Here is a 17,775-nt window from a genome sequence, read left to right as displayed (position 1 = left end):
CACCTATTCTTTTGTGTTACAGACTTTCAACTGAGGAAACATTTTAATAAATGTTTTATTATCTGCTTCTTACAAAACATATCAAGTATCGCTAACCCTTAGTCCGTGTAACAAGGCACCCTCTAAACGAACTAAGAAAAAGAAGAAAGTAGTTTCCGCCAGGATTTACAGGTAATGATAGAGTTAAGGGTGTTTTTAATTTATTTTATTTTATTTATTTATTTATTTATTTTTTTTTTTTAATTTTGTTATTTTTTTTCTTTCTTTTTTGCCGGACACACATTAATCTTTACCAATAATTTCGGATATTTTCACAAAAAATATTTTTAAAAACGCCAAAAATAAAAAACCCAAACAAGTTATTTGCCAACTTATCCTATTTTAGTCAAGATTCCCATAACGACAAATTGGTGTTATCAACATCATTCTCTTAAAGGAACGTGAAATACGGAAATTAGAATTTCTGTTTAAAACATCGACGAATCGCGTATTAATTTATTCCTTGTGAGAGTGAGATTATATGTGACTAAGAGATTAAAATACGTCTAAATATGACTAATAAAATAAATATGACTAATAAAATAAATATGACTAATAAAATATAGCATTAATCAGAATCGAATATAAAAATCGATAGAATCAATAGAAAATAACCTTAATAGTTGGCAAAGATAAGGATACGAAACAATATCTGGCATAAATCACTGGCGAAATAGATTTAAGTGCCTTTTTGTTAAGAAAGTTATTAAAATCGATTTGATTGCAGTAAAATTGGCTTCGCTTTAAGTTTGTATTTCGGGACTAAGTACGCATAGGTTTAAGGAATATTAGTAAACAGTAAAAAAAAAAAAAAAATAAAAATAAAAAAAAGTCGAATAAACTTAAATCATATAAAAAAAATCTCTTTAAATCGAACATTGATAATTTAGAATATTAGTTTCAACAGCGTTAGTGGCAACTTCCTCTTGGATTGTGAACCCACGTGACTTATTTTTCGCCATTCTTTCTGATTCAGGGCAAATTTGGTTGATGGACGTCCGACGTCCAACTGATGAGACATGTCCAATCAAAAACATTTTCTCTCCACCTTCTCCTTGGCTTTCCTTTTGCCTTCTAACATTTACTCAAAGCATAACTTTGATAGGCCAGTGGTTGATCGTTTGACATTGACCCCCCTTCCCCCCAAAAATTAAGAGTTTTACTTTAGATTTTATCAAATAGAGGTGGGTAGGGTTAGGGTTTGACGGAGGGTAGACATTTTTTTTTTTTCGATCAGGTGATGTCCCATAATGAAATGCATTACGTGATTTTGAAACACCAATTACCCATTTTTTTTTTTTTTTAGTCCATATGATACAATCAAGGCCATATAAATATACTGCTACATTACAGTTTAACCTAAACATGACTATTTACAGTAAGCCCATCAAACAGGTCACCCAATTAATTTATTTAGGGCATAAACTTACTTTCTACAGTGATCAGAGACGATATTGAAACATAGAATCGAGTTGGGGAGGGCGGATTTCCAAAAAACACAGCACCATTTTAAAATCAAAAAGTAAAAGTTTATTTAATTTATGCTCAGTGTTCTTTTTTTTTTTTTTTTTTTTTTTAACTCGTATGAAAGCTTCTATAATAAGCCACTCTTCATACTACAGAGTTACCCAAGATAAATGCTACTAATTGAATCGTTAATAAAATTTACAATTCTTAAGAGTAAGATAAATAGAATAAAGCGAATAATTTTGCGACTTTTGGGGCTAGGAACAAAGTATAATATCTGTTCTGATACTACTCTTCACCTTTTCTGCCAGTGGAGGAGAAATCCTTCATGACTTAGACAATTTTTATTTTTTGTTTCTAATCCAGAGCGATCTTTTTTGTTGAGCTTGATTTTCCCCACATTAAAAAACGACCTCGTGTCTTACTCTGCCCTCGTGGGGAGCCAAGTAAATAGGAACTTTACGACTTAGAATTAGGAGCTGCCGCGTCTTGTGATGTACGAGGCAGTCTCTCCAGTTTCTTCCAGTTGAAATCAAATTTCTCTCGATTGTTTGCTTCCAGTTCATTTTTGATTTTCATCTCCTTCATTTTCTATCAAGAGCCATCGGAGAACTTGGTTCGTAATTCTCTGTTTGGCCAAATAAATTTGTAATTCAAACAAACAACACACTGAAAAGAAATCTGTATGCCGTGCATACCCGCCATAGAATGAAAATCTATTCCAAAAGTTTCTTCCCCAGAACTGTTAGACTTCGGAACTCCCTTCCGAGTTCCTGCTTTCCCAACTGTACTAACATTCAGAAGTTCAAGTGTAATGTGAACAGATATCTTGCTGCTCAACTCCCTACGTAGTATCCCTGCAACTTATGTCCCCGATAGCAGCTCCTTACATCAAAGTGGCAGTGTGCCTTGTTTGGGGTGAAAATGAAATTAAAAAATGAAATAAAAATTTGTCACATAGTTTTTTTTATATATAGAAAATCATTTTCTTTTTATAAATTTTTATGTTTTAGCTCTTAGTAATAAATCGTAGCCATTGAGAGGATGATCTTTATTTCTGGAGAGATTGTTCAAGGGCATCTTTTCGATAGGCAATGTAATTTTTATCCGATCTGTGTATTTTAATTAGCTTTATTTTTATCTAATTTTTCGGCCGCAAGTCAAGAATGCAACCCACTTAAAAAAAAAAAAAAATACAGAAAAGTCTTTCTGATGTACGTATCCGTACGTCACGGATCGAAAATGCCATATTCCAAAGACCACGTAAATTGATCAAGCATTTTTTTAACTAAGGAAATAAAATTTTATTAGGAAGCGAGAATGGTGTGTCCCGCTCAGCCACATTAAATATATATCATTTGATAACATTATACTGAAACCTTGGAATCTTTATGTCGAGTGAGATACACGGTTCTTACTCCATCACAAAAATGATTTTCTTAGGTTAAAAAAAAAAAATTATCAATTTACGTGATTTTTAGAATATGACATTTTCGTTCGATGACAATTACGTACCAAAGTAAAAAAAAAAAACTTCTATATTTTTAATAGGTTGAATTCTGGACTTTTACACGAAAATTAAACAAAAGTACATCTAATAAAAGTATATAAATCGGTTGAAAAATACATTTTCGGTTGATTGGTGATCAGCAATGGAAGCTGCAATTTTTATTTAATTTTCAATGTTTCAGTTATTAAACATACAACACCCAAGATTCGCGTTGTCATTATGAAAAAAAGAAGGCCAACTCTGTCGTACTTTAATCGGATTATTAAAATGCAATAAAAACACCTTAAAATACGTTAAAACATACACACAAAAAATTATCAAGATAATTAGAAAAGTAATTTTAATTGCCTTTGATAATCTTTGTTATTTTCACACTCTTAGATATAGTAACAAAAATCGTTCATTTTCTGTCTTCTTTTTCTTTTAACTTCATTCAGAATGTGAATATGAATGCGAACACTAATTCTTTTTCTGTTATTTTTATGATGAGGATGTGTGGACTCCTAAGATATGATGGTTATAATTTTCTTCTCATTTTGTTTTAGATGGGTATGGGGCATCCTACCGAATGACAGACACTCACCCACTATCTCATGCATTCTAACCGAGAGATCTTTTTAAAATTCTAACTGTCCCTTTAAATGCAATTGTTTGTATCTCTCTTGCACTTGGTTCACTAAGTATATTTGCAAAGTAGATTTTGACATTTGCTTTTGTGAGTCCGAGTGTTCCTATAATTACTGGAATGATAGAAATTCCCTAATACGTGTTTTCTCTCTCAGCTCTATTAAACCCATTATCATGCGAGGCATTAACTTCTACCAAGGTTGCTTCTTTCTCTTTATATTCCCATCCCACTATATCAGGTTTAATACTTATGTTTTCTAAATTATTCTACATATCTGTGCGTGTGTTTGTGCAACAAAGTATTAAAACAAATGGCCTGATGTTATCAAACAACGGCGCCAAAATCTTAAGTCACCAGTGGTCAAAAATGGTGACCACTGGTCGAAAACAATTAAAAATGTAAATGAATGCTGTCTTTTCTTTTTATAGTAACTCAAATCCTTTCTTAATTTTAACTGTACAATCATGTTTTTCTTTCTATTCGAAAGGAAAACCTTATTCATTTGCAATTCACAATTATATGTGTTTTCCCTTGTTTTGTGATGCATGTTTTACCATTTAAACCTATTTTCTCCCAGACTTCCTATTGTGATATTATCGACGCCTCCCTCCAAGCGTTAGAAAGTAAAAAAAAGAAGAGGAAAAAATAGCAAAAAGAGGGAATATGTTCATCAGCGGAAGAATGAAGAAGTTATTGGCCAACATATACAAAAGAAAGTAAAATACGATTGTTAATCAAGGTGTGGCGGATAAAAGAACGGACATACATTTAGATATTAGAATTAGTTAATGGGCAAATTTATGTGTGGCGGTAGGTTTTACGACAGTTTACAATAGTTTACAGCCAGTGTTGGGTTTGCGACGGTTGACGACAGTTTTCAATTGGACACAGTCAAACGCAGTTTGTGGCTTGGAGCGGTTCGGCAGACAACTATGTAAATGTGCACCCTAGCATGTTGAGGGTCGATAATGTTACACACACACACACACACACACACACACACACACACACACAGAAACACACGCACACATACAAACACACACACACAAACACACATACACACACACGAACACATACACACAGTTCAACTGATATTTGCAGAATGTGTCGGAGTTTGCGTTTTGTTTTATTTTACTTTTTATACATGTGAACACGTGCGCGCCTTCTCGACAGTCGCCAATATGAGAGATAACGACACGGGCAGAAGAGAAGAGGAAGAAGAAGACCGCGGAAACGGCGTTCGAGTCGGTGGCATGTTGTCAAGCGGAAGTGGGGGGGGGCACATAGTTTTATCACACTTTACCAACACGACAAACTTGTAGAATTTTTTAGACTTACAGAAAACAAAAATCACCGAATTCACAAATCACATATTACACAGACATTGGAAAAGGAAACTGACACATCATTGTATTATTTCGAATGTTAGAACTTCAATCCACACTTTGTTATTTCTCAAGTCGGTGTGATCTCGGTCATCTTCAAGTGCATCCTTTTGGTAGACAATGTAATTTTTATCTAATTTTTCGGGTGCAAGTCCAGAATGCAATCTACTTAAAAAAAAATACAGAAAAATCCTTATGATATACCCGTCACGGAACGAAAATGTCATATTCCAAAATTCACATAAATTGATCAAGTAGTTTTTTTTTTTTTAACTAAGAAAATCAAATTTCATTCATTCTCGCTCAGCCGCACTGAAAATTCATCACTTGATGACATTATGCTCAAACTTTGGAATGTTTATGTCAAACACGAAAGCTGGAACAGATTTTAAAACTGCAGCTTTTATTCATTTCACAGGGTGTATTGTTCTCATCCCATCAGCCGTGGCCAAGACAAAGTGTCAGCTAACATTATTCTTGGTTATGTTCGCCTGTAGAAAGAATTAAACTGGTAACTTACAAAGATTGGCATTTAGAACTGATTATTAAGTAACAATTATGTCTTCGTGAACACATTTTCTTATTCCACGTTTATCTAATCTTGCATATGTCTGGTGTCGCTTTGCTGTTGTTGGACATTATTCATGATGATGATTTTGTTGGGATTCGTTTCTCCGACACATTTTATTAAGAATTCTTACGGAAAGGACCATGTCAAGGTTTCCAACGTCCCTAAATGAAAGTTTTTCTGCGGAACGAACTGGATTCGAACTTATTACACGCAGATTGTCAGTCCATGTCGTTAATCATTGAGCCACCGTACCCCCCCCCGTCGCCATTATAATTATCCCCTTTTCTTTTTTCCTATGTATTCTTGTATTTGTCTGTATTTTGTAAAATATTGTATCTTTTGTTTTCGATGTACAGTTTGGCATTGTATTAACGTCAAGGCATCATCACATTGACACACTGGTTCCCGCTGGATCACCAAAGTTAAGCAACATTGAACCTGGTCAGTACTAAATGGGTGACGATTTTGGACTTTCAGGTACTGTATGTGCTCTCCGCTTATCTCGGCATTGTTTCCATTGTCCTGGTCTTCTCCTTGCCACTGGACTCAAGCAGTGCCGATTCAGGAGAGGTTTGGTTGAAGATTGCGCAACCCTTGCCTCACAATTACACGAGCCACTGCCCCTAAGGGGAGTCCTTTGTCTTTCAAGACTGAACGGAAACATGGGGAATGGATGGGTATTAACGTCAATCTTTTTTATTGCAGTTTTCACAGTTGCATCTGTGTAAAAGAACGCATATAATGGCTATATGCAAACACTGAGCCGTGTGCGAAATGACGTCACGGTAAGGAAAAAGAAAGACTATAAAAAAGAAGGGAGGACGCTAGAGATGATAATCACGTTAGAGATGAGGATGACGTTCAAGAGTGCATTCGAAACGGCATTCGAGAGGACAGGGGACAAAGAGAAAGAACACAATCATGTTTTATTCGAGAATAAGCAAAAAGGAGTCGAGTTATTACTTGTTCCTTGCGACGTACTCTGTTATAACGTGTTGGGTGTACGTGTGTAAAAGTGTGTAACCTTACACATATGTGCATCAGAATAAAATTATTCTATATTCATGCAGTTGTTAGTTCTCAAATGTAAATCAGGAAACTAAGGAATACCCGGTTTCATATATGTTTACGTGTCCCACATAACTATTCTAAAGTTCAACTAGAAGGCCCTAAAGTTTGAAAGATACGCCAGGAGCAAGCTAAAGGTTACACCAGCCGAAATGTTGTGACTAAAGCAAACTAGACAAAAATAATCTCGAATTATTCAAATATTACAGTGATGCATGGCTTGTTACTTCTAATCCCAGTGTAATATGTAAATTACGGCATAATCACGTTGACACACTGGTTTCTGTTGAAGTTAAGCAACATTGAGCCTGGTCAGTACTAAAATGGGTGACCATTTGGGAATACAGTGTGCTGTATATGCTCTCCGCATTGTTTCCGGTCATCCTGGACTTCTCCCTACCACCGGAATCACACATTGTTTATTCAGGAGACGTGTGTTTGAGGATTGCGCAACCCATGCATCACAATTACACGCTCAGCTAATCTTGTACAACGTATGCATTGTCTCTAAGACAGAACGGAAGTGATAATGAGTGTAATTTTATTTTATTTTATTTATTTTATTTTATTTTTTACATTTATTTTTTACATTTATTTTTTACATTTATTTTTTTACATTTATTTTTTTTACATTTATTTTATATTTATTTTTTTTACATTTATTTTTTTACATTTATTTTTTTTACATTTATTTTACATTTATTTTTTTACATTTATTTTTTACATTTATTTTTTTTACATTTATTTTTTTTACATTTTTACATAAAACAAGGCACAGTGCAACTTTGATGTAGAGAGCTACTATCAGGGACATAAGTTGCAGAGATACTCTGTAGGGAGTTGAGCAACAAGATGTCTGTTCACATTACACTTGAACTTCTGCATGTCAGTACAGTTGGGGAAGCAGGAACCTGGAAGGGAATTCCAAAGTCTGGCAGTTCTCGGGAAGAAACTATTAGAATGGAAGGCTTTCTTACATCTAGGGATCCCTACTGTGTAGAGGTGGGACTTTGCTGTTTGTCGAGTTTGTTGCGGGTATTAATCTATTTTTTTTGTAAGTTGGAAAGAATTGCATCACTTTGTCGTATAATATAAATGGATTTTTTTAATGGAAATTGCTCCAGACAAGGCATGAAACCACTTGATGCAAGAAACTAAAAGAAATACTTCTTCATGGTCAAAAACCTGCCAACGATAAATGTGATATGGATAGATCCTGGCTCAGAAAGCAGCAAATTGTCAGAAACATCGTTTGTGGATTCTGAGGACTAAAAGATAAAATAAGGAAAGCAAGAATTACGAGGTTACCGAAAGTAAAAGTAGGATAGAAATATTTAGAAATTTATAAAGAATTGGAATCGGTAATTGTATCGAAGCATATTGGAATAGTCTCATTATATATATAAGCCCAGTCACCCGTTGTAGGCTAGCAGTCTACCCGAACTGAAAGAAGGTAAGTGCCTATAAATACCAATATATATATTAATAATTATTTTTATACCTACATGCACTTGTGTTTCCTGCTTCCACAGGCATCAATGAAGGAAGTGATAATTACTGCTGGTCGAGGTATTTGAACTCGCTTTGACTCCATTTGCTCGGACGTTGCCGCTGGGCCAGCATCAATTAACACGAAAATTAAGGGAAGTTAAAAACCCATGAATGTCAAATGTACGCATAACAATAAAGCTGCCAGAGAGTGTTCTAACGTCCAGGAGTCGTGAATGTTACATATCGCTAATTGACTATCTTTTTAGATTATTTCCAAAACAGCGCTCAACTTTAATAATCTTAATTGGCTTGCAATTATAAATGATAATAATTATTTTTATATGTACAGACACTAGTATGTCATACTTTCGCAATTATCAGTGCAGGAAGTGATAATTACTGCTGGTCGAGAAATTTAAAGGAGAAAGAGAGAATTATTAGGGTTTAATATCTTTATTAAAGGGACATAAAAGTGGCACAAAACTGTTCTCTTTGAGAAATTAATTTTTCCCGTTTTGAGACGAGCATTATTCTAGTTATAAAATGAAAATAAAGCTCTAGTATTTATTTACTTTTTTTTAAGAAAAAAAAAATGAGTGGAAAATGGAGGAGATAAAAAACATGATCATTAGGCATCTCCAAACCTTTGTGCAAAACGTCACCATTATACACATTAACAACAACAACATCATCAATTCGTGTGTTTACTATAGTCTGGGTCAATTTCTATGGAAGAGCATTGGCGCTAAAATTTACAATAAAAAATGGATAAAAACAATATAAGACTTACCTTTTGTAAAACAAATATATTTTTATTAACGAACTACACAGACGAGAAAATTAATTTTAATGTCTTCTGTTGACACTTATGTATCTGAAGATAGTATTGCTTACAGGCCTCCGTACTTTTTTTTGGAAAAATAGAGCAAAAATTGTTTAACATCCTCTATCATTTTAGTTAATCAAAATCAAATGAATTTTTTTAGTCGATTTTGCTTTTGTAATTTTTATTATCTCAAGAGTCATATATTCTATTATATGAATGTATTTTTTATTATTATTGGAAACCTGTTATCAAAAGTCTTTGTTTAAATTTCATATCGCGTAATATTTGAATTTAATATCATTTAAAGCTTTTTAGAAAAAATTATTTTTTAGAATTCTGGGGTTTTTTTTTTTTTTTTTGTCGTAATACAAATAATTATACTACTGAGAAAAAATTATCAAGGAAAAGTGTTTTTATTTTTTTAACATAATAATATTGATTTTATGTCCAATTTTAATTACAACTTTAAAGTAAGTGAAATAAATAACGGGATATATATATATATATATATATATATATATATATATATATATATATATATATATATATATATATATTTATATATAACTGTTTTAATTATTTTATCTTTTCAGCTTTAAAAAAAAATGTAGAAATTTTTATCAACCTACATTTATTTTGTTTAGTCTTCGTAATATGAAATATGGGGGAGGGTGGTAGAACACCTAAAAAAAAAATATTTCCTCTAATATATTTAACGACATCTACTTTTATTATGTAAGTTTATTTCATAATGAATAAATGTCGAAAATTTCAGGAAAATCTGACGATTATTTGATTTTTACTAGACTTTTAAAACACAGGTATGTCTACGGCTTCAAAAACGTCACTACATACGTTGTTTTTAAGCGTCGATAATGTAAACACGATTTTTGTCTTGCATTTTCATTATTTTTGTATGCTTTAAAATTATTTTTTAAATATTAGCATTTTATTTGAAGCTTCTTCTTTTAAATGGTAAAAACATTAGGATGATAATAATAAATTACAGTTACACCGTGTTACATACAGAAGGGGGGTGACTGAAACTGTGACGCGCGTTGGAGGTACCTGATGATCATTTTATCCAAATCAGAAACTGTATTTTATATATTATTTTCTTTTTTATTTATTTATTTATTTAGTTAGTTAGTTAGTTTGTTAATTTATTTATATATTTTAAACAATTTCAACCTGAAAAAAAGTAAATAAAGATATCATTCGTAGGAATATTTTTTAACCTTTTGATTAAAGGGAGGCAAATCTAATTTCAGCAAGAGATCAGTAGCATATAAGTTATCTCCCCTGGCATATAGATTTGCGAAAAAAAAAAAAAAAAAAAAAAAAAAAGCGTGTTATGCAGTGTAGTAGTAGTAGTAGTGTGGTTCCCCGGAGATAGCCACTACTAGAATAATGAAAACAATCTTTTTTCCTTTAAACTCTTTTTCATCTCAAGCAAAGCGTATTGCCACTTGGAATGTCGGGGGGCCGGGGGCTACTATTTGTGATCATGAGTGGACTGCGGAGGAGAGATGAGCAGTGGGATGACTTCTTATTACATTTAAACTCTGTATGTTAGTAAAGCCATGGAAGTTGGAAACAGCGAGAAAATTCCAAAGTCTATCAATCTGAAGGAAGAAACTATTATAGTAGACGACTTTCCAGCATCGATAGACCTCAGTTGTAAAGGGGTGGGATTTTGCTCCTTATCGGGTTAGTCAGAGTATTGCGACACAAGTGCTGTGAGTTCAGCAGACCAAAAGTAAAGTAAAACAGGCACAGGGATGAAACATTTCGGTGATGGGACAGAGGTTGGAGCTTAACCGATAGTGCAGGATTTCCATTTGAAACTCTTATTTGAATCCTGTTAAAGAGTGAGAGACTAGTAGCAGATATACCAGCTTAAATGTGACACCAATACTTCGTGCACAGACGAATGAATCATTGTTTTTTTATTTTTCCGATTTAGCGAAAAAAACAAATCAGTTTAATTTTGAATATTTTTACTTATATATAAAATCACTTTGTGTGTGTGTGTGTGTGTGTGTGTGACAGAGAGAAAGAGTTTTCTGTGGATTCTGAAACAGCTGGACCGATTTTTTTTTCAAATTTTATACAAATATACTTGATGTGTCTGGGAGTATTCTTAGACAGGTTTTATATCGGAATGTCTCTGATAAGTATCAAGAATCGATAATCGAAAAATTGAATTAAAAGGAGGAACAGTCTGGTTTTGACTAAAGTTAACACCCTTATACAGCCTAACATCACAAGCGCATTTGAAAAGTTTTATCACCATACAAGCAGGACAGTGTATAAAATTAACAATAGGTTCTTTGATAAGACAGGGGTGAATTCAAAATAAATATTTCTGTTTAAGTCACAATTCGATCCTGATACTTGACTTTTGCATTTTAAACTTTAATTGGAGCCATTTTATGAAAAGAATTATATAAAATCAAAAGTAAGTTCTCTACAGTGCAATGTAGGCTACAATATATCGTGGACTAAGTCACTGAGGAAGGCATGTGAAGCTTGCTCCTAGTGCATTGTGGTGAGTCCCCAATGAGAGCAGGCAATTAATTGATTTGATCAAAAAATGGTTGATTTCACCGATTTCGATGGTAATAAATGTATTGAAAGCGTGGAACATTTATTGCTCCTTATTCAATCCCGGGCAACGTCGGGTCTCCCTGCAAGTTTGTGTATAAGTACAATGTTTGCTATTTATTTTAGGTCGTCCTAATGGAAAAGCAGCTTTCCCTCAATAGTAATTGTTTCATGTAAATAATTATTAATTGTGCTCGCAGTCAACGGTTCATGATTATGGCGCTTCCGTGATCACTTAGAGAGTTCTAGAAACGTTGCGAAGTTGCACTGCGGTCGAAGCTGAAATATCAGAATCATTGGAAAATAATTTTTTTTTTTTGGCTGAATGAATTTCAACCGTTCTTTGAAATTAATATTAGTGATAGGACGATTCCAGTATTTACCCGATTCTGTTTTAATACTAGATTCTGATACAATTACCGATTCCAATTCCGTTTGTTTTATAACCTCTAAATATTTTTTTTTTTTTTAATCGGATTACCATAAAATCCGATGTAATATATGCAAGCATACATTCATATGGATGTGATCAATAGATTTTAGATTTTAGTTTAAAATCAATAAAAATTTATTAGTTTATCATTAGAAAATTAAAGTTTTGAATAAAAACCAACAAAAGAATAAAAAATACAAGAATCGTTTTTTTTTTGTTGTTGTTGTTTTTTTTTTGCATTGGAAAATAGGCCTGATTTTTTTTTTTTTTCTGATATCAATTTCGATACTCCAAAATAGTTCCAATTTTTCTGATTCTTGATTTCGATTCATCGTCCCAACATTAATTAATAGAACTAATTTCAAGAGAATTCATCACTGAACACTATTTTTAATTTCAATCACCCATACAGACGGCACAATCAGGGAGAGGGGAAACGAGAGTCTTTTTTTTTTTTTTACTCACGTTCACCCCAAACAAGACATATCATAAGGGGCTACTATTTGTGGCCTTTTAGTCAAGATCAACGTGTAGTATCTGTTCTTCAGATGCTGCACTTCCATTTCTTGTTCTCTTTCGGTGGATGAGCAGTCCTTCACGACTGAGACAATTTTTTTTATTTTTGTACCTTTTCTCCACTTTAAAAAAACGACCCTGGTGTCTAACTTTGTCCCATGGGGAGGCAGTGTAAATAGGTACTATTTAGGAGCATGCCTAAGAAAGATTAACAAGATGTTGGTTTACATTACATTTAAACTTCTGCATATCAATAAAGTCAGGGAAGCCAGTAGCAGGAAGAAAATTCCAAAGTCTAGTTATTTGAGAGAAGAAAATATTAGAGTAGAAAGCTTTCTGGCATTTAGTACGGACCTCAATAGTGAAGGGGTGAGATTTTGTTGCTAAGCAGGGTTTTCATGGATTTGTACACTAAGTGAGGCACAAGTGCAACGAGTTTATCAGAGCACATTGCATTAAAATATTTGTTGCACAGAAACGCAACATTGCAGCGATGGGACAGTGGTTGGATCTTAGTTGACAAAGTGGGATATATTAGATTGAAAATCTTTTTGGGGGCCCTATTCAGAGGGAGAGGCTAGTGGTAGATGCCCCAGCACAGATATGGCAACAATACTCCCATGCATGGACGAACAGTGGCCTTTTAGAGGTACAGGATACGTTCAGGCACGAGTAGCGATCTAGCTTGAGAAAGGGAACCCACTTTCTTTGCAGCAGCCTTTGCAATGTCCTCAACATATTTGTACCAGTTCGTATTAATCTTACAGTTCTCATAAGTGTTTTTGACTCGCTTCTTAGTTGTTAACCTATGAATTAGCAATTCCCTTCTTACTTCTCTGATGTTTACCTGATTTACTTATCTTCCTTTCGTCCCCACATTTGGCTGATCTAACCTTGTGGACCCTGCCAGACAGCTTAGGGTTGAACAATTAAGTATAAGAATTATTCTAACCCAGTTGACACGCCGGACATTCAATGTATAGAATATACACTACTGTGGGATGCATTACGGTGAGGGTGGACCAGCTGGACCACTATCTGTGCGATAAGGCAAAAAATACAAGAGCAACAATCTTTTCATGCCAATACTACATAATAATGGATTTGAGTGAGAAATGAAATATTTTCCCCACAACCCGCATTTTATTGTTATTTTTTCAGGGAATATTTTTAGCGGAGTATGTTATGCTGGGGTACTTTTGGCTGAGTATGTTTTTGTGGAGTAGTTTTGGGCGGGGATTTTCTACAAAAGGTCTAGAGATTTAAAATTTTGTGACTATTAAAGTATCCATGCAAACAATTTGATTATTTAAAAACTGAAAAAAATAAAATAGCATATTTTTATGATGTTATGATTTTAAACAAGCATTTTAAAATCACAGTCAACCATGATAATATAAATTTGTATTCGAAATCAATTTATTTTTTCTTTCTGATCACTCAGTAGATGAACAAATTAAATATTAAAAAAGATACTTCATTTTTTTATAACCAGTCAATGTTTATGGGCACGCAGTGTGATGACTAGAGCTATGACAAGAGAATATTCTTTTTATTGTTTTGACTCTCGAGTATATATCCGACGATGCCCGGAAAACTCGTCCCCGGAAAACTCGTACCCGAAAAACCCGTACCCGAAAAACTCCCCCTCCCTTTTTGCTAGGTAGGAAAACCGATCCCTTATTGAATAAATATTGACTGAAAACACATTTTATGACCGTTCTTGAAGGAGATATTGTTTTTAAAAGAAACTATGCATCCTCATAATATTTTTAAAAATTATTTTTAACTCTTGTTTTAAAAAAATAAACTTAATCACGGAGTCAAGACACGAAAAACGAAACCATATCTTTATTTTAAAATATACTCTAGTTTTAACACATTTTGTGTTATTACGAAACAAAAATAAAAGAAAGAAAACACTTACGTATTATCAAAGAAAGCAATTATTTATTAAGATGGGGAGGGAAGGGTATCGTTTAAAAGTCATTTCGGGGTCACTTGTGCAGGATGCAAACGGCGGCTATTGTTAGGAGGCGATAACTCCAATTTCTTCTTGGTGAAATAACGCGGCAAATAAGTAGCAAATAAGATTTTTTTCTGAATTGTAAAAACATTTATTTATTTAAAAGTCTGCGTAAGAAAATATAATTTTAATAAAACAATTTCGTAATAAAAATAACGGATTTTTGTAAAGTAAAATAGCTTTTTTTTTTTCGAACAAATAAATAATTTAAACTGAAACATCTTTTTCAATTAAAGCAACTTTGAATGGTCACCAAAAACATTTATAATTTAAATGTTTTTTGACAGAGACGCGCCATATGGCGACAGTTTAGTGAAACGCACCAAGAAAAGATGGCCGCCGTGCGCATACTGCAGAAGTGTTGTTTTGTGAACAAAAATGTGTTAAAACTAAATTAATTTTTCAGTACTTCACGGGGAACGTGGACCCTGCATAAATGGTGTTTTTATTTAATGATTGCTTCCTCAAAGCATTTTTTTTTCACTTTCTTCATGACTTTATTTTTAATCGCGCGTGTATTTATTTTATTTAAATTTGGGGGGGGGGGTTCATAATTTTATTTAGTGCTTGTTTTTATTATATTTTTATTTCATTTTATTTTAATTTTTCATTATTTTCTCCACTAAATATTATTTTTTTGTTAAATTATTTTTTCATACATATTCAAATAATGCTTTTGGCCCCGCCCTTTCTTTTTGGCCTCAAATAGTACCTTCAAAAAGTTTTCGTGGTTAAATAAACCAAGCAAAACCTTTTGCGCTTTGGAGGAGCAATCATTAAATAAAAACACCGTTTATGCAGGGTCCGTGTTCCCCGTGAAGTACCAATTTTTCTAAATATATATATGCTGTATATATGCTGATGACACTACACTCTATAACAGGCATGACAGGAAAACAAATGAACACATATCTAAAGAAATGGCAAAAACACTAGAGGATGATCTCCAATCTGCAGTGGAATGGAGACAAAAATGGATGGTCACATTCAATGCTGCCAAGACTAAACTGGTTTCCTTCAATAACTACAAGAAACCTTCTCTGCCACCAATAGCAATGGCCAGTGACTCCCTGTCTGAGAGTACATCTTTCAAACTGCTTGGCCTAACGTTCACAGGAAACATGAGCTGGAACAATTATATTGAAAACATTGCCAGGGCCACTGCAAAAAAGGTAGGCTCTCTCTACCGTGCTAGAAAACTACTGACACCTGAAAGTATCCTGTATCTCTATAAGGCCACCATTCGCCCATGTATGGAGTATTGTTGTCACATCTGGGCTGGTGCGTCTACTACTAGTCTCTCGCTCCTAGACAAGGTTAAAAAAAGAGTCGCCAATCTGATAGGCCCTGAACTGGCATCTAAGCTTCAGCCTCTGTCCCATCGACGAAACGTTGCGTCCCTCTGCTTGTTCTACAAGTATTTTAGTGGTGAATACGCTGACGAAGTGCAGACACTTGTGCCCCCACGACGCAGACACCCTCGACAAACCCGACAGGCAGCTAAATCCCACCCCCACACAGTAGAGATCCCTAGATGTAAAAGATCTTTCTACTCCAGTAGTTTCTTCCCCAGAACCGCTAGACTCTGGAATTCCATTCCAGGATCCTGCTTCCCTAACTGTACTGACATGCAGAAGTTCAAGTGCAACGTGAACCGACATCTTGCTTCCCAAATCCCTACATAGTGCCCCAGTAGTTGCTGACCCTGATAGTAGCCCCCTACACCAAAGTGGCAATGTGCCTTGTTTGGGGTGAAAATGTAATTAAAAAAAAAAATTAAAAAATAAATAAATAAATAAAATATTTGTTTTATTATTTGATAATACAAAAAGTGTTTTCTTTTTGTTTGTTTGTTTCGTAATAACACAAGAAATGTTAAAAACTGAAGCATTTTTTTAATAAATATATGGTTTCGTTTTTCGTGTCTTCCGTTCAGTTTCGTTACATAATCAACCGTATCCACTTCTGGTAGCTTGATTTTTTTCCGAGCAGTGATCTTGGACATTACCTAAAAATATACAAATTTATTTTCTTTTGAAGAGGAGGGGGAGGAGGCTCGTTTTCAAACTATATCTACCTCAGTATTTTCTTTAATTTTCGGACATTTTTCTTCAAAATTATCTACTCAGTAATGTTGAGTGCGACATTACTTGTTATTTTTTTTTAACTAAATAAACACTATAAAATAAGTTTAAACACCAAACACTTACAAAGCTAGGTAGAAAACGAAAACTTAGAAAAATCAATTTAATTTAAACAAGTAAAAATATATTTTTAAATATTATGGGATGTGCATTACCTAAAAATATAAACATTTATTTTCTTTTGGAGGGGTGGGGGGCTTCTTTTAAAACTATACCTACCTAAGTATTTTCTTTAATTTTCTATTTTTAAGCAATTATCCTCTTATATCGGACATTTTGTTCAAAAGTAACACTCGACGTTACCTTTTTTTAAAAAAACTAAATAAGCTATTTAAAATAAGTTGAAATACCAAAAAAACTTTCAAAGCTAGAAAACGAAAACTTAGAAAATTAATTTAATTTTTTTAAAACAACAGTAAACAAGAAAAAATATTTAAAAAAAAAAATATTATGGGATGTGCAGTGCATTCTCTTAAAGACAATATCCTCAAGAACGGTCATAAAATGTGTTTTCAAGCGATATTTACTCAATAAATGGCCAGTTTTGCTACCTAGCGAAAGGGGACGAGTTTTCCGGGAACGAGTTTTCCGGAGACGAGTTTCCTAAATTCATATCCGAATCCGACACAGTAAGAAACAGTTAATAAATCGAGAACCACTATCTAAAACATAAAAGATATTAACTGATATATACTCGAGCGTCAAAATCATGAAAAGACTATCCTCTTGCCATAGCCCTAGTGATGACGCCTCTTTTAATATTTCATCAAAGGAGGTTTTTCACATAATATTTATTATAATATAATATTTATTTAGTCGTGATAATACTTTTGGGTTATGTTTTTCCACTTTTTAAACTGCACCGAGAAATTGTCCGATGGTAATCCTTGAAAACGACAATATATTTGAATCTGAAAAATAAAATTAAAAAAGAAATTTAGATATGACGAATTTTGTTCTCGGAAAAAATTAAAACCTAAAAAAAAAAAACAAAAAAAAAAGCCAAATTAACGTTTTACCTAAATTGTTCGTTTCACTTGATGGAAATAATTTACAGTAAATCC

General features: G+C 33.5%; 1 protein-coding gene across 2 annotated transcripts in view; it reads right to left on the bottom strand.

Annotated features, from left to right (window-relative positions):
* Positions 1-7,456: 7,456 nt before the first annotated feature.
* LOC145284886 (uncharacterized) overlaps positions 7,457-17,775 on the bottom strand; it is a 216,488-nt gene continuing 206,169 nt past the window's right edge. Inside the window, exons 15-16 of one of the 2 annotated variants that reach the window (XM_080133956.1) lie at positions 17,540-17,622; positions 7,457-7,936 (exon numbers count right to left, since the gene is read on the bottom strand). In XM_080133956.1, the coding sequence (XP_079990082.1) occupies positions 17,547-17,622 (76 nt within the window). In that variant the 3' untranslated portion in view covers positions 7,457-7,936; positions 17,540-17,546. Of the gene's footprint in view, positions 7,937-15,039; positions 17,623-17,775 lie in introns of those variants that run through there. The other variant, XM_080133955.1, reaches the window with a different exon arrangement.

The sequence above is a fragment of the Euprymna scolopes genome, chromosome 9 (assembly GCF_053919585.1).
Source record: "Euprymna scolopes isolate OS-2025 chromosome 9, ASM5391958v1, whole genome shotgun sequence".
Lineage (NCBI taxonomy): Eukaryota > Metazoa > Mollusca > Cephalopoda > Sepiida > Sepiolidae > Euprymna > Euprymna scolopes.
The sequence above is the reverse complement of the archived record's forward strand: the minus strand, read 5'-3'. Positions and strand labels throughout refer to the sequence as shown.